A 25,854-nucleotide genomic window follows, 5' to 3' on the forward strand; every position below is an offset into this window, starting at 1 on the left:
ATTTTCTTATTTTATATGAATAAAATAATCCTCAGGAATATGAGATATTGGGGCCGATCATCGGTATAGAGTTTATAGAATACAGAACCAAAACTACAGTGGCCCAGTCATGAAAGTGGTAAGGAAGCTTCCTTTGCTTGCCTCCTTTTAAAAATGATCGTTGCCTAGCTATGGCCGACATCAAGTCACATAACCAGATTATGGATGCTTCAAATGTGCTAGAAAAGTGTCTGAATTCTGCAGGTCAGTGATTCTGGAAGCATCGAAGCCAAGGTGTCATCATGACGGCCCGACAACAAGCATCAGAAATGAGGGTCAGCATTGGAGCCTCCACGATTCACTCCTGACAGATTTCCTTTACATTAAATTCGGCAAATATCCAACATTTGTATTGTGCTTGTTCCTCTGCATTTTTTCGCTGTTCCCGATTTTGATGCAGAGATTGGCTGACACTCTAATGCTGGCCATACGCATAGCAGCAAACAAACAAACAAACAAACAAACAATCTATGGATCACTAATACGATCACTTAGGCCTGATGCAAACAGGCAGAAAAGAAAATGCTGCCGTTAGAAGTGTATTTCTAAACGCAGTTCTATTTTAGCCCAAGTTACTATGCACATCAGGCGTTTAGATTAGTATTTTAAGAGCAGGGTTTTATTCATACATACATACATACACACACACACACACACACACACACAGTTGTGCTCATAAGTTTACATACCCTGGCAGACTTTATGATTTCTTGGCCATTTTTCAGAGAATATGAATAATAACACAAAAACATTTATTTCACTCATGGTTAGCGTTTGGCTGAAACTATTTAATATCAACTGTGTTTACTCTCTTTAAATCAACATGGCAACAGAAACTACCCAAATGACCCTGATCAAAAGTTTACATACCCTGGTGATTTTGGCCTCAGAACATGCACACAAGTTGACATAAAGGGGTTTGAAGGGCTATTAAAGGTAACCATCCTTATCTGTGATCTGTTTGCTTGTAATTAGTGTGTGTGTGTGTATGTGTATGTGTTTATGTATGTATGTATGCGTGCGTATGTATGCGTGCGTGCGTATGTATGCGTGCGTGCGTATGTATGCGTGCGTGCGTATGTATGCGTGCGTGCGTATGTATGCGTGCGTATGTATGCGTGTGTGTGTATGTATGCGTGTCTAAAAGATCAACGAGTTTCTGGACTCCTGAAAGACACTTCATCTTTCATCCAGTGCAGCACTGATGTTTCTGGATTTTGAGCCATGGGGAAAGCAAAAGAATTGTCAAAGGATCTGCAGGAAAAGGTAGCTGAACTGTATAAAACAGGAAAGGGATATAAAAAGATATCCAATGACTTGAGAATGCCAATCAGCAGTGTTCCAGCTCTAATCAATAAGTGGAAAATTAGAGATTCTGTTGAAACCAAACCACGGTCAGGTAGACCAACTAAAATTTCATCCACAACTGCCAGGAAAATTGTTCAGGGTGCAAATAAAAACCCACAAGGAACTTCAGGTGAAATACAGGACTCTCTGAAAACATGTGGTGTGGCTGTTTCAAGATGTAAAATAAAGTTGTAGAAAGATGGGCTGCATGGTCAAGTCACCAAAAGAAAGCCATTACTACGCAAATGCCACAAAGTATTCTGCTTACACTATGCCAAACAGCGCAAAGACAAGCCTCAAACCTTCTGGCACAAAGTCATTTGGGGTGATGAGACCAATATTGAGCTTTTTGGCCACAACCATAAACACTAGATTTGGAGAGGAGTCAACAAGGCCTATGATGAAAGTACGGAGGTGGATCGCTGATGTTTTGGGGATGTGTGTGCTACACTACAAAGGCACAGCAAATTTAGTCAAAATTGTTGGCAAGATGAATGCAAAATTGTTGGTAAGATTGTTGGCAAGATGAATGTATGTTATAAAAAAATACTGGAGGATCATTTGCATTCATCAGCCAGGAAGCTGCTCATGGAACATACTTGGACATTCCAACATGACAATGATCCAAAATACAAGGCCCAGTCGACCTGTCTTTGGCTATAGAAGAATAAAGTGAAGGTTCTGGAGTGGCCATCTCAGTCTCCTGACCTCAATATCATAGAGCCACTCTGAAAAGATTTCAAAAACGTGCCGTTCATAAAAGACAGCCCAAGAATTTACAGGAACTGGAGACTTTTTGCCAAGAAGAATGGGCAGCTTTACCATCTGAAAAGATAAAGAGCCTCATCCACACATACCACAAATTACTTCAAGGTGTCTTTGACGTTAAAGTTCTGCGTTTTGCCCCCTTTAGAACTGGGGTATATAAACTTTTCATCAGAGTCATTTGGGTAGTTTCTGTTGTCATTATGATTTAAAAAGAGTAAACACAGTTGTTTGATAATAAATGGCCTCAGCCAAACACTAACCATGAGTGAAAGAAATGTTTTTGTGTTATTCATATTCTCTGAAAAATGGTCAAGAAATCATCTGCCACAGTATGTAAACTTATGAGCACAACTTATCTATCTATCTATCTATCTATCTATCTATCCATATACACACACACACACACACACACACCTTCCCATATTTCCTCTTTAACCACTTCCCGACCGGCGCACGCCGATGTATGTCGGCAGAATGGCACGGGCAGGCATATTGGCGTACAGGTACGTCCATTTCTATATGTCGGGACCCCCTTGAGTCCGGTTGCGGGTCCCGCGGTCTCAATCGCCAAGGGGATACCCGCGATCATCTCACGGGGGCGGCTGAATGGGGAGATGCCGTTGTAAACAGCATCTCCCTATTCTGCCTAGCAACAAGTGACACTGATCTCTGCTCCATGTGATTGGAGCAGAGATCAGTGTTCACTAACACAAAGCCCAGCCCCCCACAGTTAGTAACATGCCCCAAGAAACACGTAACCCCTACACTGCCACCCCCTGGTTAACCCCTTCACTGCCAGTGTCATTTACACAGGAATCAGTGCATTTCTATAGCACTGATTGCTGTATAAATGACAATGGTCCCAAAAATGTGTCAAAAATATCGGATGTGTCCGCCATAATGTCGCAGTCACAATAAAAAAAATCGCTGATCGCCGCGATTACTAGAAAAAAAAAATTATTAATAAAAATGCCATAAAACTATCCCCTATTTTGTAAATGCTATAACTTTGGCGCAAACCAATCAATAATCGCTTATTGCAATTTTTTTACCAAAAATATGTAGAAGAATACGTATCGGCCTAAACTGAGAAAAAAAAAGTTTTTTTTAGATATTTTTGGGGGATATTTATTATAACAAAACGTAAAAAATAATGCATTTTTTTCAAAATTGTCGCTCTATTTTTGTTTATAGCGCAAAAAATAAAAACCGCAGGGGTGATCAAATACCACCAAAAGAAAGGTCTATTTGTGGGGGAAAAAAGGACGTCAATTATGTTTGGGAGCCACATCGTACGACCGCGTTAAAGCGACGCAGTGCCGAATCTCAAAAAGTGGTCTGGTCTTAAGCCAGCAAAATGGTTTGGTCTGAAAGTGGTTAAAGTGTTAGGTGACCTTACACTGGAACCCATCTGTTACCTTTGCATGCGTTTACCTGCGTTTAGTTTTTAACTGGACCCTGGATGTAAAGAATTCTCTCTTACCCTAAATGTAGCTAAAGTGAACACATCTGAGTGCATATAAATGCACAGTTTGAACACTACAATTTAAAATTATTTGCATTCAAAATTTTGCTATTAACACATGTGTTGTCAATGACAATGAACGAGGTCCTACTGTACATTGCACATTGATGAAGCCTGCATTTGTGGGCGACTGCCCATGCCACAAAGTGACATTCGCCTCCCCCGCAGGTCCAGAAGAGTTAAAGGGAAAGACTTGCTGTGCTGACAGAGCAGGGCAAGCATGTAATTACTAACAAAACTGAACAATTACTTACAGAACTTTGAGTTCTCTCAGGCCAGACAAGGCCATGGGATGGATGAAAGAGAGGTCATTACCAGCCAGTCGCCTGGAAGAAAAATTGTAATAATAATTGAGACTCCGGGGGTAAAAAAAAGTGAGATAAAGTGAGAATTTATTGAAAATATTCTAATAATGAGCTCAACATAACAGAGAATAAGAATGTCACAAAACAATCATTTGTCATGGCACTAATTGATTGTGAATAAATACGTAACATGTTCGGCCACAACAGTACAAAAAAAAAATTCTGCCATAATTAGTCTTGGAAAAGGCACAATAAGGACAGTTCGGAGAATCAGACGACGACTCAGGCAAGACTTTTTTTCTTCTTGCAAGTCCCGCCAAAGCCAAGTCTTTATAAAACAGAGTGACCCAGTTTAATCAATGCACCAAGCACATCTCATTATTATTAATATACCGTGAAAACGACCGACTTCCATTTCTCCAGCAACAGGCAGCTTTTTGAAATCTGACATTGAAGGATGTCATGAATTATACGTATCATCATTGTGACCTATTTTAATATATATTTTATAAGTCAGCTTCCTGCTTATTAAAACAAAAACACAAAGGGAACAAGTCTAAGGGCCGGTTCACACAGGGGGCGATGCGAGGCGACACCGACTTGCCTCGCCGCGACCTGCCGCGACCTCAGCGGCGACTTGCAAATGACTTCTGTATAGAAGTCAATGCAAGTCGCCCCGAGGTCGCCCAAAAGTAGTACAGGAACCTTTTTTCTGAGTTGGAGCGACTCGAGTCGCTCCTCTCAGAACGGTTCCTTTGTACAGAACGGGGGCGACTTGTCAGGTCGTGGCGAGGCAAGTCGTGTCGCCTCGCATCGCCCCCAGTGTGAACCGGCCCTAAGGGCACCCATGCCAGCTATGCTGTGGCTTCAAGTGTGGCTTGTAACGAGAGTTTCATAGCAGAGCAATAACAAGTGTTTCGGACTGACCAATCTGCAACTGGTACTCGTGTCCATTTATTGGTTGAGGCAGCCAAATAACTTGCAGAGGGTTCTAGTGGTCTTAGACTGGCCATACACCTATAGATTATCTGCAGATTTTCTATGGTCAGATGGAAAAAGTGGAACAGATTCCTCCATCTCCACTGAACTGTGTGGCTGAAGAAGAAGAAGTAGAAGAATAAGAAGAAGAATCTCCCACTAGCCCAAGCTTCCATATCTTGCTAGTCGGCCCTGCTGGCTCTCACAATACCTGAACATTCTGATTGGGTGCAGGCATTGTTTAGGTTGAGAGCCAGCGGGGCCGACTAGCAAGATACTGAAGCTTGGCCAGTGGGAGATTCCTCCATCCACACAGTTTAGCAAACATGGAGAAATCTGTTGCACTTTTTCCATCTAACCATAGAAAATCTGCAGATAATCTATAGGTGTATGGCCAGCTTTACTGAAGATGGCTAAAACTCCCAGCCGACAACTCACTTGGAGGTAGTGTGCCTCTTTTGGAAACCAAATCCCACCACTGTCCCTCTTTCTGGTCTGATGTTTTTGCTAGAACACTTAAATTGTAGATTTTACTACCAAAAAGTGTTATAATACCCTAAATCTTTCCTCTATCCTCTCTATAGTTCCATTAGTTCCATTTTGCTATTTAGAATAGTGAACATTAAAGAAATGCAATGGTAAAAAAAAAAAAAATAATAAAACACACCACACAAGAACTAAAGGCAAGAGGTTTTTCTTTTTTTCCCCATTTTGGATATATTAAAGCAGGCTATAGATTATGCGATTTTCTTTCTGGCAACCATGAGTCAAAGAAATTCAATTCCCCCAATCAACTATGATGAGGGCCTCCGTTGGAGCTGTTGTGTTCTCCCAGCAGGGGGGGGGGGGCACAGCAAGCCATCCCTGCTGGGAGAACACAGATGTTATGCTTTGCGACTATAGCCACCGACAATAATTGCATGCTAAACATCAGACATACTGCTTGTACCCAATTTGATCTATGGTTTGGCGTGGGTATAATCAGCCTGCCCATAAATGGATTGAATCTGAGACAGTCCTCTGCTGAACCTTCTTTCATTTCATCCATGGCCAGTGTAAGGGAGGGTTATAACTGCTATCAATTTAGCATTTTCCATCTGTGTCCCATTTTGGAGATTTCCCATTACTTCCTTTCCTATAGCCAAAACAGGAAGTGTGAGGAAATCCCTTCAAAATGAAGAAATTCCTGGTTAAAACTAGATTAAAACCCATTGGAAGATTTCAACTGTGGTGAAAATGTAGTGATTTTTTTTCACCTTCATATTCGGTGATGGTGGTCACCAGGACAAACCTCACTAACAGGGACACAGACAGCAATAAAAACCTGACAGGTGTTCCAATTCATCTGTACTCTATCCCAAAAAACAACATAAGTTTTACTTTTAGTTATACTTTAACTGCTTGCCGACCAGCCACCGCAGTTTTACTGCGGCAGAATGGCACGGCTGGGTGAAACAATGTTACCTTACGTCGCTTCCCCTTTTGGCCACTAGGGGCGACCGCGTGCCGCAGCCGATGGGAGTGCTCGGCTGTTGCAACGACCGCCGGGAACCCGCGATTGCTCGTGACAGAGCGAGAATGGGGATCTGTGTGTATAAACACACAAATACCGGTTCTTTCAGGGGAGTAGAGACAGATCGTGTGTTCATACTAAGCATCTCTTTCTCCTCCTAGACAGTCCCAACCCCCTACACTTAGAACACACCTAGGGAACACAATTAACCCCTTGATCGCCCCCTAGTGTTAACCCCTTCCCTGCCAGTGACATTTATACAGTAATCAGTGCATTTTTATAGCATTGATTGCTGTATAATTGTCAATGATCCCAAATATGTGTCAAAAGTGTCCAATTTGTCCGCCGCAATATCGCAGTCCTGATAAAAAAATCGCAGATCACTGCCATTACTAGTAAAAAAAATAATAATAAAAATGCAATAAATCTATCCCCTATTTTGTAGACCCTATAACTTTTGCGCAAACCAATCAATATACGCTTATTGCGTTTTTTGTTTGTTTTGTTTTTTACCACACAAAAAAAATGTAGAAGAATACATATCGGCCTAAACTGAGGCCACTGCTGTACTTTCCATAATGGGACTGGCAGTCCAGTGCACCTAGGGTAGCAGGGAGGCACCAAGCCTCAAAATCACCAAATTGTGGCGAGATTTTCCTTTTTAGTTTCTGCCATCTAACCACCTCTGGGAATTTGTGTATAAATTCAGCACAAGAAATATACGGGAAAGGAGGTGCGGGGGAGGCTGAGAGTAGTCAAAAGGCTCTTTATTGTTCAGGAAACATGAAACCATTGCTTTTTCCTCTTGTTTGGTTATGTACACTTGAAAACTAGCTCTGCATATTATGCAGACAGCGTATGGTTCTCAATGGTTCATTTGACCACAAGTTAAACTAAAATATAATAATACATTTGATGAAAACCTTTAATGGAATACACAGTACATTATCAGACTATGACATTTCTCAATTAATGACACTCTCTTTATACTGAACGGTAGAAAGATTTAAGATCTCACAAAATCATCCCTCACACCTTGCTAGTACTACCACTTAAAGTGGTTGTAAACCCTTACAAACCACTTTGACCTACAGGTAAGCCTAGATTAAGGCTTACCTGTAGGTCCAAGAAATATCTCCTAAACCTACATGGCCATTAGTGGCGGCTCCCATGCGCATGCGCGAGAGTGAGGTCATCGCTGCTCCGGCGCTGTGAGTGGCTGGAGCAGCAATACCCGGAAGAAGATGGAGGCTCCGGACTACAGGGGACAGCAGTGACTTTGCTGGCTCCTGTGTCAGGTAAGTGACACATAATGGGCTACTATGCGATGCATAGTAGCCCATTATGCTTTACCTTTACAGGGAGACAAAGAAGAAGTAAACCCATCAGGGTTTACTACCTTTTTAAGAGAACTCAAACAATTGGTTATATTTCATAGCTATGATCCACAATTTATTATTAATTAAAAGAGTTGTAAAGGCAGAAGGTTTTTATCTTAATGCATAGAATGCCTTCTGTGTGTAGCAGCCCCTCTAAATAACTACCTGAGTCCCTTCTCTCTCCAACGATGTCCACGATCCTCTCAGCCATCCAGGACACTCCTCCTGATGAAACAGAGCAGCGGCGCTATTTGCTCTCGCAGCTGTCAAAGTCAGTCAGCCAATCAGGGGAGGGGGCCAAGTCGGGGTTCTGTGTCTGAATGGATACACGGAGCTCTGACTTGGCTTGGGTGCCCCCCTGTAGCAAGCTGCTGGCTAAGAAGCTCTCAAAAGGAGGGAGGAGCTAGGAGCAGCAAGAAGAGGGACCCAAGAAGAGGAGGATCCGGGCTGCCCTGTGCAAAACCAACTGCAGAGAGGAGGTAAGCATAACATGTTTATTAAAAAAAAAAAAAAAAAAAAAAAAAAAAAAAAAGAGCCTTTACAATCAATCACTTTAAGACAGATGTCAATGCTTGTTTACTGGATATAGATATCTATCTACATAGATATCTATATAGATGGGTAGATACCTATCTACACATATACAAACACTAATTGTATGTATGTATGTATATATATATATATATATATATATATATATATATATATATATATATATATATATACACACATATACATATACATATACACACACGGGTCAAAGCGTATATAAAATACATTTAAGTGTACCTACAACACTATAATGTCTGAATGAAACTTTGGCTGCAGCATCGTACAGTAGCTACTGCTACAAGGGGCAGGGCTCTATATACCAGTAGCATCTGGTTCCATAATAATACCAAATACCAATAGCTTGAGAGGGTCCATAATCCCAAATGCCCACGTAATGTGAAAAATAACTTCTTTCACAACACACACACAGCTCCACAGCTTTAACTTAACGTTTTAAATTTTCCTATAACCCGTACCTCCAACTCATTGAATACCTGCTCCCCTGTTGCAAGTTGTGGTTCCTTCCAACAGTTGCTACACAGGAGCTGTTGGGAAGATCCATAACATGTAGTAGGGGGAGAAGGTATTAAGCACACCTGGAAGTGTTGATACCTGCAGTAGGGCGCAGATCTGCAAAGCGGTGGGATTTTAGGATTAGGACCATCGGAAAGGTAATTATACATCCTTTTTTGTTGGACGGGCCAACTTTACTTTTCTTGACCTTCCCTTTCCTTGGGAGTTTCAAGTAAATAAGCAATAAACCATAGAACGAGGGGCTTCAGCTTCACAAGATAAACATGAAGCAATGCAGAAAAATCAACACGTCAAAGAGCCAAATCTTACAGACGTGCATTTGCAGTCAAAGTTTTTCCTCTCTGCTTGTTTTCTTCCGCACGTCCTACTTCCTGATAAACATTTTCTGTGTGGTCCAACCTTTGCTGCACCGAGGCTTAAATATCGCAAGCCCTTTCCTGAATGCAGAATTAGACAAGTGTTAAAATGTGGCACACCTAGTAATCCCAGCCACCAGGCTGCCAACACAGGATCAGTTTACACAGTAAGCTGAGCACAAGCTGAATGGCTCCTTCCCTTCGGATAGAATCGGTGGGGGCTGCATGAAAGTCTCCCAGGGGTTTGTCACAGAGAACCCTTCAAGCCGGCTCTTCACATTTTACATGGTGATTAGTGAAGGGATGTGCTGATAATTGCTAATTGGTTTTACATCTGGTGTGCAACAGCAAATTTTCCTCTTCCAAGTGAAAATTAAAAATAAAAAAAACACCAATGGGAACCATCAAATGCAAAACTCTTCTGAAATATAACAAATTTGAACAAAAGATCTGGTATAGGCATCATAGAATACCAGTCTCAATAAAAAACACTTGGTCCCTTTTTTTAAAAAAAATGAAGAGCCACACAAATTAACAAATGGCAATGACCAAAGTGGATGATTTCAAACTTTTTAGAGAAAAGAAAACTGAATTAAACTTTAAAAACTGTCCAAAATGCACAAGGAGCATCAAATAAAAAAAGCTGTGCAAAACGTGCTAGATTTTTTATTTTTATTTTTTTTTTATTTTTAGGAAGGAGTATAAAATCCGGCCTTCTGCCAGCAGATCCCTTGCAATCTGTGTGGAAGCGGTAGTCTCTCTGCAGAGGTCAGACACACCCCTGCTGGATTAAACTGATTGGTCAGCAATCAGTAAAGCTCCCTACTGGTTACAGCACTCTAGCAAGGAGCATGTCAGACCTCTATAGAGAGACCACCACCATCACACATAGTGCAAGAGTTCTCTATAGTATATAAGCAGGAGACAGGCATTTCTTCTCAGGATATAGCTGCTTTCTAAAGTAAATGTAAAGTTCAGTTGGGCTTTAGTTAATTAAACTGATGGACACATTTGTCAAACCTGGCATAATCAAGGACTGATTTTAAAGAGCAAGTCCTCTCAAAACTGATATTTCAATTGATGAATGTTGGAGATTTAAATTGCCTGGTAGGTTCCTGATTTTTCGGGAACTCGACCGAAGAGATCTTTGCCCTTCAGTTTTCAGGTCTGCCCAAATGTGACCATTACAAGGGGCAATTTTATGGAACAGGAAGGGCTTCCCATTCCGTTTTAAGTAAAATGGAATGGGAAAAACGCTGGAACTCACAAAGCTGGCAATTATAACATGATCTCTCAGTTTGAGAATAAAAAGATGTATACATACACACACACACACACACAGGGGCGGACTAACAACTCATCGGGCCCCCAGGCAATCAGACATTATGGGGCCACACAGTATACAATCACACAAGTTACACATACATGTACACACAGTATACACAGATATGTTTCTATTTGCCGAGAAGGTACTGGAGAGATGGGGCAGCTATAATCTCTGGATTTGTAGACCAAAAGGATGTGAGTAAGGGACATTTCAGAGGCAGATGTAAAAAAACAAAAAACAAACAAAAAAAAAACAAACACAGATTTTTACATACTGTCCCTGGTTTTACTGAGGCTGGCAACCCTGATGGGGCCCCCTAGTGGCCCGGGGCCCTCGGGCACTGCCCGAGTGGCTGAATGGTCAGTCTGCCCCTGCACACACACGTGCACACACACACACGTGCGCACACACACACGCACATTTTTTGACCTAAAGCTGGTTATAATTGGTTCAAATAAGTGAGGTGGACAGAAGAATCCTGTCTGCTGGGACATTGTATTTTGACAGCTGGACTCTCTGGCTGACTGAGAAGAATTTTTCAACAAGCCCTTTTGACAAAAGTCAATCTAACAATTGACTTCTGCCAAACAGGCACAGCCACACATGCATCAAAATTTGTCTGGTCCCTGCTGAACCGGCCAAATTTCGATCCATCTATAGCCGGCTTAAGTCATGATTTTGCCATTCTGCTCACTTGATGCCGATGTGCATATTGAAGGGCAGAGGAGTCATTTTCCAATCTGTTTGTGTGATCTTACTTTACTCAGTTCTATTTATTGTTAAATACATGGGAATGTGTTGGGTGTGTTTCTTAGCAAGTGGTTCAAAATGATTTACTAATTAAACAACTGATAACCTCAAAAAGCACATAACTGTACTGCGATAAGGAAACTCTTTTCAGAAGTCTTATCTTCCAGTTATCCGTTCCCTTTCCAACATGTATTACTCATTTTAAGAGTACATAAGTGTTATTTTTTAATATACATTCAAGAAAATGCAATCCTGTTACTTTAACCAACCCGGAATAGAAAATCTGTAATCTACCACCTACATACTGTATGAAACCCCAAAAGCTCTCAGAGAGCATCCAATGTTGGGACCCTAATGCTGCATGCAGTCTTCAACTGGGAAGTTTGCCGGGTCCCAAGTCCTGAATCTTCTGAGGTCATCCAATAAACTACTGGGTCAAACAGATGGTGGGGCAAAGTGCCAAAGTCCTAGCGGAAGTAGAGATTTGCCCAGTACAGTTCTCTGGGTTGTAGCTCTCTTGAGCAGTGATGCGACTGATAACACTGATGAGGTCAGGTAGGAGGCAGGAGGGGGAAGGCCAAGAAAAAAAAGATCTTGGAGGTCAATATTTGCCTATTAGATGCTATAAAACAAAATCCTACACCAGATGCAAGCACCTAGACTTAACTTCTATCGCGTGTGGCATTTTCTGCCCTCATATTTAAGTTTTTATCAGGAACAAATGCATGAATTGACCATCCAGATCTGTCCAACTATGATTCTTTAACAGTTTTATCAAAATAATTACCATTACTTTGGGTAAAAATTATCAGATGAACCGCACATACTGTATTTACTATTGTTCCAATATAAGCATTATTTGACACATTCTGTATGATAACTTCTTGTTTGTAAAAATTATCCAGAAAATAAAAATTATGGAAACAAAAAAATAAATAAATGAATACTGAACAATAAAATAAGTCAAGATAGTGGTGTCCACCACAGCGATTTCGAGCTTCCACAGGGATCAGCCATGTATGTTACATGTATCGTTGCACTGGTCTGAAAGGATGGCATGTTATGGCGCGTACACACCGTCGGAATTTCGGCCAGCAAAAGACAGATGAGAGCTTTTCCTCAGAATATGCGACTGTGTACGCTCCATCGGAATTTTTGCTGGCTGAATTTCCGCCAGCAAAAGATTGAGAGCAGGGTCTGAAATTCTGATCGTGTGTATGCAATCCCGACACACAAAAACTCACACATGCTCAGATTGAACTACGAGACGGAAGCTATTGGCTACTGGGTATTGAACTTCCCTTTTCTAGTCCCGTCGTACGTATTGTACGTCACCGCGTTCTTGGTCGGAATTTGGCCCGACTGTGTGTATGCAAGACAGCTTGAGCGAAATCCCGTCGGGAAAACCATCAGAGCTTTTTCCCACCAAAATTCTGATCATGTGTACGTGGCATAAGGGTCTTGTTCTTGCAAATTACCACCAATATAAGGGGCACATCTCTCAAAGACCCCAGATGAACTGGCTTTAGTAGCGGTTTACATGAAAATTATTTTAGATGCTTCTCTGGGGGTAAAAAGGTTGAGACAGGCTTTTGTATGTCCTAGCATTACCCAAAATATCCTCCAAATGTATTCTCACCTCCAGATCATGTCCCAGCACTATTTGATATTTGACCTTGTTCCTCTAATGAGAAACCACTTTTCCTGTGACCTTCTCGGGTTTGTAAAATTCTTGCAGGAGCAGTCGCTTGTATCCATCCTAATCCGGTAGATACACCCCCTAAACTAAATCCCCCAAAAGCCCTTTCCATAGACAGTTTGTGGGTAGACTTGAAAGTCAAAACAGCAACATGCTTTTTCTGGGTAAAAACAAAAACAAAAAAAATGAATGTATACATGTGGAGTGAGACAAAAAGGAGGATGGATAGGTGGAGTTTTGCAAGTCACCAGGTAGGTCTTACCACACCAGTTGGAATTTCAGTCCATCATAGGAACAGTGATGTCAGACCAAACAGGAAGGAGCACGCTGTATTCCTGACAGATCATCAGGTACTCTTCGTACTTGCAGCATTTAAAGATAAAATATAAAACAGGAAAACGTGCCTGTATTGTATAGATGTACTGATTGATTTTTTTTTCACCTGAAATACATATTACTGGAAATAACCATTTTGCCTTTGAACAGGTGTCTCCATAGCAAAATTTACCGTTAAAGTCCAGCCTGAGCTTTCTAGACTGGGCTTCTCCTATGGGTCACAGGGTTGCAATTTGTTTTGCACTCCTGTGACCCGTTTTCAGCGGAGAACGGTCTGAAGTCCGATCTCCACTAAGGTCACTGCCATCAGTCGAGGCAGCGAGTCATCTCGACTTCAAAGTCTGGATCCGCCAGCTGCCTTGGTTGATGGCAGTCTCAGCAAGCCACTGAGGCGGCCTCTCTCCGCCCCTCCACAGCCCAGTACTCCAGTGAGCGTGGAGGATCAGAGAGGAGAGAAGTTGACAGCAGCATTCCTCTCGGGGATCTGTGAGAACCGAGCCATCGGTGATGTTCGGTGGCTCGGTTCTCAGTGCAGAGATGGCGGGGGGACAGCTGCAGCATCGGTCTGAAGGTCCATCCACCAAAGTAAGTATGAATAAACAAAAAAACTTCTCTTTTAACCTCTGATTCTGTCAACTGTAACATTTTGAATTTTCTGTCTCAAGGACAATGGTCATCATGGCAAATAGAGAGGGTGAATCTACTTAGTGGGGGCACAAAAATCTATTAAAACCTGACAGGTGTTCTAATCATTACCCAAAATTAAATGAAAGGAAACATTTTTTGGCTATACATACACTCACAAAAAATAAAATAAATAAAATGAAAAAGTTAACGTGCAATGGATATTTTTCAAATGCCCCCAAATTCCACTGAGCATTTATCACCGGGATCAGACTATACATAGCAGACATAACAGGACTGATGTAGAGATGGAAGTAAATATTTTAATTTTTAAGCCAAGACCACAGAAAAAAAAAAAAAGGAAAGAAAAAACACAGCTCACATTTAAGTGTCACTAGCTTATTGTGAGGGGGAACATGCTGAAACCAAGAGCGGTTGCGTGACTTTAAGTAGAGGAGAACGGCCTACCTCAAGGCAACTCCTGTTTATTCATCCTGCTAAACCAACTAACAGAGAAGCGCAATTCACCCAACATCCGTTTTTTTCCTCTCTCTGGCAATCTTCCAGGAAACAGGATACAACTGGCCGAGTATGAGAAAGGTTTTTCTAACGTGCCTGCCAAATATTCTTGGGCCGTTGACGGACTTACTGCTTAGAAGGGTCAAGAACCTCATAATTAGGGGCGGGGAGGGGATGTGCACTATTAGCACTAGACACAAACTCTTCAGATGATATAAATAATGCCTGTGGGGCTGAGAGAGCAGAAGATGAGCAGTTTTCATACCCTGCAGACATCAGTATTCTTTTAACTAGGAACATGAAACCACAACATCAAGATGTTAACTGAACACGCTGATCTCAAGCACATGGATTAAATCTTGGGTAGTTACCAGATTGAGGACAACTACAGTCCTGCATCTATTCCTCGGAGTTCCCATTTATCCATAATATGGTATAACATTTTTACAAAATTCTACTAGTGTATTGCCAACCTAAGGCATGCTGATCGAACAATCAACTTGGTACATTCAGCTTGCCCATATAATAGCCAAATCTTGGCCGGTTCAGCAGGAACCATCTGAGATTTGAACCATGTAAGGGCAGGCTGAATATACCAAGTTGATCTATCAACTTGGGTACAACCAGCGTGCCGGATTTACATGCTGTGGATGCAGGAAAGAAATTCACACTGTGTATGTCCGGCCTTAGATCTGCTTCACTTAACCTACTAATCACCTCCCTAAAAAAAAATAAAAAAATATCAGTACACACTCACATTATGGCTCCATGCACACTGAAGCTCAAAAAAGCTTTTTCTGGACGCCAGATTACTGCCAGAAAACGCTGGTTGAAAAACCTGCTTTTAACAGCGTTTTGTACTAGCGTTTATGGGCGTTTTTTATAAAAATACACAGAGGACACTCCAAAAATCCCACAGTGCATTCCAAACTCCCACAATGCATTGAAAACATAGAACGCCAAACACTAAACGAGTGTTTATGAGCGTTTATCGGCATTTGTCATTTTTTGGCAGTGAAAATTGGCACTTTGAACGCAAATTTCTGGCATTCAGAGAAAAGCTCATAAACTCCACTGCTCATTAAAGCTAAAAAACGTCCATGTGTGCATGGACACATAGGCTAACATAGAGTGGAGTTTATGGGCTTTTTAAAAAAAAAAAAAAAAAAAAACGCCCGAACTCCAATAAACTGCAGTTTATGAGTTCCATGGTGCATGAAGCCTTATAGGTCTTTAACGTTTAAAACAATTAGAGTCCCAGACCCTGTCTACATCTGGGCTACTTACTACATACATTACTCAATGTGAAAATTGCAGCCCAGCTGAAATAAAACACTTAAGTGTCAACATTATTTTGCAGTGAGTTACCCAGCTGAGTAATTTGCTGAACTATGAATGGGGATTAGCAAAACGGTGCTAATGGTTTTAGGTTTCAGGAAGCAAATGTGACACAATTTTCATGCTGTTGAAGATGTATACATACAAAGAGGAGCTGAAAATTCATTTTAAAATGAATAACTATTAAAAACACAATATACAACATTTTTATGCAAATAAAAATATGCAATTGATAACATTTTTAGAGCATTATATAAAAGAGCAACAGATTTCTTCCTTCAATGAAACAGCACAGTGCTATACTGTAAGGCCTCTTTCACACGGGGCGGATCAGTAATGATCCGCCCCGTGATGATCCGCTCGCTCAGCGGGGATCGCTCCGTTGTCCCCGCTGAGCCGGCTGCGGACAGGGCGTTCTCCGCACACTGTGCAGGGACCGCCCTGTCAGCTCTCCGCTCTCCTCTATGGGGATCGGATGAGCACGGACCGTGTATCCGTGTTCATCCGATCCGCTCTGCAGACGGATAGAAAAATAGGATTTTCCTCCATCTGCAGAATCGGACTGTTGCGGAGGCGGAGGAAATCGGGTGTCTGCGGATGTTCATCCGCAGACACCCGCTATCCCATAGGGATGAATGTATGCCCGTATTTCATCCGCAAACGGATGGATGAAATACAGACATATCATCCGCATGTGTGAAAGGGGCCTTAAACCTTGGATTGCGAGCATAATTTGTTCCGTAAACATGCTTGCAATCCAAAACACTGGTATATCGAAGCAAATTTCCCTATAAAAATAAATGGAAACTCAGATGATTCGTTTCACAACCATTTATTCATAAATCTTTCAGTCTATAATCCAAAAAAAATTATAGAAATGTTATAAAATGTGTGACCATAAAATTCTCATCCACAAATGGCAGGCTCCACAAGGGGATTAGAAGTAAAATCCAGCAGTATAAAAGAGAAGAGAGGCACCTCTAAGTGTAGCAATATGCTTACATTTAATGAAGGTACAACATTTAGAAACTCACATGATTGAGGATTAAAAAAGGCACATCTAAGTAAGCAGGCATCCGGGGTAAAGCTGTCCACATAGACCATACTCTGTACAGCCATCGATGTCGTCCCTTCCACTGTGCGCTCCACAAGTGCTTCAAGCCTCAGATCGCTCTACTGCAGGGTAGTGTTCCTGTTAACAATTGCAGACTGACAGCGAAGAGAGTCGGCGGTGCGGTGGATGGTCTGTGGACAGCTTTACCCCAAGTGCCTGCATACTTCGATGTGCCTCTTTTAATCATCAACCATGCGAGTTGATAAATGTTGTACCTTCATTAAATGTAACCATATTGATACACTAAAGCCTCATACACACAATCGGACTTTGTACAAACTTTCCCGTGGACTTTTGTAGAAAGGACGTTGGCCGTAAGTTTGTATTGCATACACATGATCTGACTTTTTAGGCAACAAACACGAACGTAGTGACGTTTCAACGTACTGACGACACTTCAAAAGATGACGTTCAATTACTCCAGCGCCACCTTTGGTCAACTTCTGTATTGTTGTCTGATCTTTTGCATTGGTTCTGAGCATGCTTGTTTGTAAAGTCCGATGGTTTTCGGTACACACGATCGGGCTTTGCTCCATCGGACTTATGTTGTCGAAAAGTTTGTCCGTTCACACAGCCAACAAAAGTCTGATGAAAACCGAAAAAGTTTGTCCGATGGAGCGTACACACGGTCGGATGTTGCCTTAAAACAGCTAATTTGCATGTTTGTTTTCAAAAAGTCTGATCGCGTGTACGGGCCTTTAGGCCCCTTTTCACACTTTTGTGACTTTTCCTGCAACTTTGGACATCAGAGTTGCATGACAAGTTGTACCCTATGATTCCCAATGATAACCATTCATATGTGTGACTAAGTCGCACCGACTTCAAATTAGTCACTGTACCACTTTGGTCCGACTTCAAGTTTACACAGGCATTCCCTGAAACAGTGTTAAAATCGCGGCCGCAAAACACCTTCAAGTCGCGGCAGTGTGAAAGGGGCCTTAGAGACACCTCTCTTCTCTTTGAAGTCCCATACACACTAACAGATTTTCTGCTGAGTTTTTCCTTCAGATTTACGAAAACCATATAATATGAGGTCAAACCTTAGGAGTTTCAATGTGTATGCAATCAGGCAGGCCCTTCTACTACATGGTTTTGGTAAACCTGAAGGAAAAACTCAACAGAAAAACTGATCGTGTGTATGGGGCTTTATACTCAGTGGAGACTTTAAAAAAAAATAAAAAATGCTTGTCTTGTAAAATACTCACAAACCAAGTTACTCGCAATCCAAGGTTTTACTGTATGTGATTTTCTCTTTTTTTTTTTTTTTTTTTTTTTTAGGAAAAGGCTTTCAAAAGTTTTTTGTTCTTCCAGTAGATCTATCAAAAAAATTGACATTTTAAGTTCGCTGCCATTTTATAAATTGCTGACAAGCTAAAGAGCTCCAATGAACTATGACTGAGATTCTAAGTACATAAAATATTTGTTATGGTGAATTTAAAGTCAAGCCTGGGTGGCAACCTCCACAAATACAATGGAGCCAACCAGGGACAGAAATTATTTGCCGCTATACTAGGCAAAAATAAAGAAGGAAAAGTCTAAATAATGAATACTAATGCAGCCACCATATACAAGGACTGGTAAACTACAGTAAATTAATATTTTGTTTTAGGGTTTAGAGGAGGTGTTAAAAACCAACATCACATTTATGAATAGGTATGAGAGAACAAAATATTAAAACCATTGTAAGAAAACTAGTAACATACATAGAAAAATACAAACAAAATATACCTGGTGACATCAGTTGTTACTCAAAAGAAGTTTGGGTTAATTACAATCAATCTCATTATCTATAGATAAAATATTATGAACTAAAAATGACATCACTGCTATCATAGTTTGTCTAGTGTAATGCAAGCAAGGACCAAATATTTCAGACAAGTTTAAGTTTGTCCATCACCCAAGCTGATCGTTTTTCCCATTTTGCCAAAATGGTACATATGTAAATATTTCAGACATTAACTGGTCTGATCATATTTAAAATGACTCGTGCCATTTCTCTGGCTATCCAATGTTGGGCTCAGTTCACATCTTCACGTTCCCGAAATGGCCAACAAACCTGTAGGTTCCCACCAAAGGTGGGAAGAAAATTCATAATTTTTCCACAGGCTAAAATGCCCATCAAAATGTGTCAAAATGCACAATAAAAAAACCAAACAAGCAAACAGGAACTTTTCCACGTTTGTCATGCATAGAGCAGCCTATTAAACTCAATGGACTGCCCTATGCGTGTTGCGTGAAAAACGCACACAGTGTGCTCTCGCTATGCTAGATGTGAATGGGGCCTACACTTGTGCACAGAGACGGCTGTAAGTTCTTAATTGCTCCATCACTCATATTATAGCTCTTTACTGATAGCTATCAGCTGAGAGAACTTGGTGAAAAAAATTCACTTTCCTTCGTCCCACTTTTCCAAATTTACCAGAATATAAAATTTAGCTTTACCTTCAAAAGTCTAATTTCCAGTCTGAATTTTGTTAATCTAAAATATTTTGTTTTTACATAAAAAAAATTGTTTAGGACCCATTCACATCTTTCCAGTACAGAGCATTAAGTCATGTATTAATGTTCAATGTGTTAAAGCCCATTCATTTGAATAGATATTAAAACAGGTGTACGTTCCTCTAATGTAGAGGTCTTCAAACTTTCTAAACAAAAAGGACTGTGGCCAATGGGAGTGGACATTTTCCTGGCATCAGTGGAAGTAAACATCACCCCATTTTGTATTAAGGGGATTAATAGTGCCCCATTGTTGGTATCATTGAGAGGAATAGTATCCCATTGTTGGGATCAGTGGGAGAAATGGTGCGCCATTCTTGATATCAGGTGGTAGAATAGTGTCTCATATCAGTGGGATGAAGAACGCCCCAAGGGCTGGATAAAAGAAAGCAAAGGGTCACATCTGGTCCACAGGCCACAGTCTGTAGACCACTGTGTTGGGATGACACTGAGTATTAATGGCAAAGTAATAAACAAATGCGCACATGGTGCCTCGCGTTACTGTAAAGCGGAGATGTGCATGGGCCCTTATGATGTATTGGTCCTTCTATGCATTTATTGGTCCTTTCAATATTAAATAAAATGTATAAGGAATTCAATAGCACTAAGGTAATGCTGAACCTCACCCTGTTTTGGACTGGAAGATAGAAAGCAAGAAGGAGAATATTTAAAGAATCTGGCAACTAAGGAGCACACACACGAATTCAGAGGAAAACACAAGTTCAAGGTGTAAAGCGTAGGAGCATGTAATAAGTACACACTTATGTTGGTTTGAAATAACACTACACGTATTGCGAAACAAAAGGCAAATATTGCCGGCACCATAACACCTCTCAGGATGTGTCTAATATTTTTAACACCTTCCATGACAGTGTCATGAAACGCCTTTTAACAGAAGTGAGTCACTGATCAATTTATATCATAAATGATTCCTCTGAATCCAGTGCTGGCTACAAGCCACAGTTTGTGATAAAAGGATTTATTGTAAAATCAAGGTCAAAGGATTCCAAGAATGGAAAGGGTTAAATAAGGCTGACAGACAATGTTAAACATCATGCTTGATTTTGAGCCTCGATCCCACCCAAACCTCAGCAGGCTGACCCAGGCATATCAAGGCCGGTGCTGGGGGTGAAACAAAAGGTGTGTAGGTGCCAGATGTCGCATAGGCATCCACCCAATGGAAGGGATGACAGACCACTGGATGAACCCGTAAGGGTCAGCGATGTAGAGAGGACCCCAATGGACCAGGCATAGGACTCCAAACTGCCGGATGGTGCAGATGGTGTGGTCAGGTGGATGATATGATAAAAGGCCATGCCCGAAAAGTGTTGTCATGACTACAGCCTGCTGCTTGCTTTCTATCTGTTCTACCACCGCATCTGCTTTCCATCCTAAGCCTCATTGTGGTTTGACATTGCTCTGTGTTGGTGACATCATATCCAGCACGTCACCTGACCACACCAGTTGCACCATCCGGTGGTATAGAGTCCTATGTCAAGTCCATCCTATGTCTCATCACATCACTGACCCTTATGGGTTCATCCAGTGGTCGGTCATCCCTTCAATTGGGTGGAGACCCATGTGACATCTGGCACCTACACACCCAGGACCGGCTTTGATTTCCCTGAGTTAGCCTGCCAAGGTTTGGGTGGGATCGAGGTACAAAATCAGGCATGATGTTTAACATTGATTGTCTGTCAGCAATATTTAACCCTATCCACTCTTGGAATCCTTTGACTTTACAATAAATCTTTATCACAAACCATGGCACAGACATTTTTAGGACTTTTCCTGAGGAATCTTTTGTTGTTTGTTCTTTTGCACAAACACCATCCCTGGTGTTTTGGTTCCCCTGTAGCTGCAGAGGACGAACATTCATTATACAGATTGCCATAGGTTGGTTCTCCAAACAGCACCTGAACTTTTTAGGAGTACATTTTATAGATCATAAGAGGCTTCTTTAATGGTGTCACAGCTCTCGTGATCCTTCAACTTTACAAGGGGGGGGGGGGGGGGGGGGGGGTCAAAGTGAATTCTCCATTTCAGATATATTTTATTTGTAGTAGAATTTAAGAAGAAAAATAAGGCTCTTTTGTACATGGTTTTGCAGCATTTTTTTCTGGGAGTTCCCTTTGTTCCTAGAGAAATATAAATATTCATGAGCCTGGAATCAAAGAACATACTCACTATTATTCACAAAATCCTGCTTAGCAGGATTTTCCCCGACATGAACCACTGTCTGACGGACTCTGAATGGTTACATTTAGTTTAGTATTACATACCATGCATGTCTCAGGCCTTAGCTTATGTAAACCAATAAAATGTCACAACAAAATAAAGAGTGTGTCTAGGGCAGTGATGGCGAACCTTGGCACTCCATATGTTTTGGAACTACATTTCCCATTAAGCTCAACTACACTACAGAGTGCATGAGCATCATGGGAAATGTAGTTCCAAAACATCTGGGGTGCCAAGGTTCGCCACCACTGGTTTAGAGTATAAATTATAAAAAATAAAAAAAAATTATATATTATATATATATATATATATATATATATATATATATATATATATATATATATATATAACATACATACATATACATATACATATACACACACACACACACACACACACACATATATATATATACATATACACACACATATACCACACATACATACACATTTTTTTTATTTATTTTTTTATTAAAACATGCAGGTAATCTCTGCAGTGCATGCATGTTTCTCCACAAATTATTTCTGGCAAGACCCTGCAAGTACAAAATACTACCCAGTAATCTGTCAGAATTGCACTTAGCTTTTAAGTCCTGTTGTGGGCTGACACATAGCATTTTTCGGGACAGAGTGATACCAGCCTTCCCTCTATGACTAAGCCTCAGTGGGTGGGGTGAAACACGTTAGGGAGCGGGGTCAGTGGAGTAGAGCTGGCTGAGGCCATATAACTCATGCGCATGGGTTGGGGAAGTGGCTTCCTGAATGCTTGCTAGAGATACCAGACCTGCCCGGATGTCCTAGATGTCCTAGTTCTCATCTTGTAGCTCAAGACGAGAACTAAGAGGGCTAATTAAACTCCCTGAAATTAACTGCAAATGGCAGCTCCTAAATTCTGATCAACTGGGATTTTTGTGCTTCTCAAACAAATATAACAAACTGCTTCCGGATGTTGCACAAAAAGGTAATTTCTGGATCATTTATAGTGGCATACTGAGAGTAGATGGGGTCTTCATGTTGGCACCTGTTTGTCGACTGGGGAGATCAGTGAGGTTTGCAGTGGCACTCGATCTTTTGGAATGTAAAAATGCTTCAAAGGTTATATTTAACAGACCAAAAGGGGACAAATAAGTAAATAGTTAGGATTTACATACACTTTAAAGCAAAGTGCATATACGGTACTTACTGCACGTCCTCTTCCCTAGAACTTTCAGCATATGTTCTATTTACTTAGAAACCTGCTTTTCTAACATCTTCACCGCGCAGCTTACCGGTGCCAAACAGCAACTGTCGAAATCAGAAATATCTTAATAAGTCTGAATTTGGTGTTTTACCAGGAGTTCTTCATTAAACAGGATACATTTATGCTGGTTGAATGTATTTCAGGTTTTAGAGATACTGCTCGAGTTGTACCAAAAATTGGCAGCGAGACAAAAAGTTAGTGTCTGAACCCACTGGTACACATCATAATGCATGTTGCAACTTTTGTTGGTCAACTAATTCCTAGCTTTCCACCATAGAGAAGTAAAGGGTTGGTGTCTGTCAAGGATAAAGAGTATATCGGACGATTGAAAGCATACATTGGATCATCCCCAACAGAAACCTGTTAAAAACCCAACCCTCACCAAAGCTTCTGGATAACCATAAAAGTTTAAATCCATATTAATGAGAAAAACAAAATCACTCTTGGTCAGTTATATACATTGCAAGGATTTTAGCCTACTTCATTACAGGTTCGTATGTGCCGTCATTTGTAAGCATCTCACACATGGGTTCCACCAAAAGCTAACCATACACTTTTAGCCCGAATGAGATCAAAATCAATGGATTCCTCCATCCACATTAAACAGTAAATAGATTTAAAAAAAAAAAAAAAATCCACTGCTGGCTACTGTATTAAGGCAGCACATGCAGCTGCCTGTTTACATGAACAGTGACTGCATCCATAAGGATGCAGTTACTGTTTGGGCCAGAAACTTCTTCCCAGCTCACTCTATTTTTGTCGAGCTTGGTGGTGTCGACAGGGCCACTTACATTTGTAATTTTTACCGATCTAGCCCAAATTCAAGCCACGTATGGATAGCCTAGCTTTCTACTTTCTAAGAGCTGAGTGGGGGGGGGGGGGGGTCATCCTACAGTCACATGAGCAATTTTAATGCTGTAATAGCAGAACTGCCATTGGCCCAGAAAGTTCTACCCAGCCCAGTCGATTTTTAAACTGACTTGTCGAGCTTGTGGTGCAAACAGGGCCACCTACGACTGGAATTCTGTCGGATTCAGACAAAAATCAAACCACATGCTTAAGCTTAAGCCTAGTAAATACAGGACGAATGTCAGGTGGCATCGACATTCAGCCCATGTGTACTGCAGTTGGTTTGGCCGGTTTCTCTCAGCCAATAGTGCTGACTGGAGTCTTCCGGCGGGTGGGGGGGGGGCATTTCTGTACTAACCTGGATAGTTAGTACAGCGGCTCCTCCGGAGCTGTAAGTTTTATTTTGTTCAGCCCAACTGGGTTGCAAAATAAACACACACCACTAGTGTGTACCAGGCTTTTTAACGTTTAACTTTCTACTAAGTGGGAGGGCCATCTCGCTGCAATCACATGAACAATTTTGGTGCTGTAATAGCCAAAAAAGCAGTTATTCAATTACATAGGCAGGAAATAATTTTCCTGGGCGAAATTTGTACACCAACAGCACATAGAATGTCTCCCACATACAAAAGGCCAAGTTTAAATTTTTGGCAGTTTTATAAAAACACAGCAGCTTCAAATGAAACCAAAAGAGGTTCATTTTACCATCAATAAAATACAAAATATGTTACATAAAAGTTTAACAAAATGCGTTTTCCCTTTAAAGAATGCCAGTTTAGCTAAATAATACATACATGATAAAGGAGTTAAGATCTCAAACTAAAAATGTGAAGGGCCCCTGACTGTTAGAGGCATGGGGGGGGGGGGGGGGGGGCTTACTTATTCTCTTTGGGGGGGTCTTAGTCCAGTATTCGATCTATAATGATATCTTAGGTTGTCATACTACTTGTGTTTAGTGAAACAGAGTTTATAAAGGTAAATCTAAACAATAACCTGCCAAGGGCCCAAAAAATTAACAACTTCGCTGTCTAAAAAGCTTTTAACATTCCCTTTTGTCTGCCGGAGAGACACTCATCTGGAAGCAATTTACAGATGTCTGTGAGGCTGCATCAGCCAAAACAGACATTGGGACCACCAAGAGTTCCGTGCGCTGCAATGCAGGAGGCTCGCTTGAAGTTCTGAATACACAAGCGCAGGGAGGAGGTTGGGAAGTAATGAAAGCAACTTTTGGTGCTTGGCTACAGTTCACAAGCCACACCTTGCGGAGATTAGACACATAAGTAGGAACGCTGGTTACTTATGCAACAGGCTTCTGCTTCTCTGTATGTATATGGAAACCCAAATCACTAGAATCACATATAAGCCCAAACAGGTTATCCTGTCATTTCAGAAGTCCATTTCAATATTTTAAATCTACGGCCTTTATTAAAATAATAACTACCGATACTGCCGTGAAGGTTTTTGTTCAAAAACTTCCTGCTATAGGGTGACTACTCTAGTAGTCAAAATTGTGCTTCTGTGTCACCCTGTCACACGGTCTTCCAATGAAGCCAAAAAGTGGCCATTTCAACACATTATATAGGCATGGTCAACTGCTATCAGCTTCAAGAAACCAGCACTGAAAATTAAACTTGTTCACGATGCACTGCGCATTAGATAAAAAGGTAATTCAGTTAGCGTGCACGTCTAATTTAAAATTCTTAGGAGTAGACATTTGGAATCCAAAAAAATATCTTAGTGTATGAATGATATGTACCTCCTTATTGGTGATACATTACATATGAGCCAAGCTGGCATGTCAAAATAATACAAACAAAAATGTCCATCTTTTAGTCTAATATGAAACCATCCACCATGTGACTACTGGTAAATCACCACCTGCAGATAGAGCACCATTTCATGCAGAAAATTGTCCCGTAGAGTTGTGTGTTCTGTGATCCACACCACCTTAGCCCTTGTACACACGGTCGGACATTCCAATGGAAAATGTCCGATCAAACCGTGTTGTCGGATAATCCGGCTGTGTGTG

At 41.1% G+C, this 25,854-nt stretch overlaps 1 protein-coding gene across 2 annotated transcripts in view; it reads right to left on the reverse strand.

The window, feature by feature from the left end:
* Positions 1-25,854, reverse strand: part of LGR4 (leucine rich repeat containing G protein-coupled receptor 4) — a 167,436-nt gene that overhangs the window by 73,234 nt on the left and 68,348 nt on the right. Inside the window, exon 3 of one of the 2 annotated variants that reach the window (XM_077460847.1) lies at positions 3,934-4,005. The exons of the other annotated variant lie outside the window; for it this stretch is intronic. Within the exon in view, the coding sequence (XP_077316973.1) occupies positions 3,934-4,005 (72 nt within the window). The remainder of the gene's footprint in view (positions 1-3,933; positions 4,006-25,854) is intronic. 2 annotated transcript variants of the gene reach the window in all.

The sequence above is a fragment of the Lithobates pipiens genome, unplaced genomic scaffold (genome assembly GCF_037356315.1).
Source record: "Lithobates pipiens isolate NorthernLeopardFrog02 unplaced genomic scaffold, aLitPip1_a1.2 Scaffold_10, whole genome shotgun sequence".
NCBI lineage: Eukaryota > Metazoa > Chordata > Amphibia > Anura > Ranidae > Lithobates > Lithobates pipiens.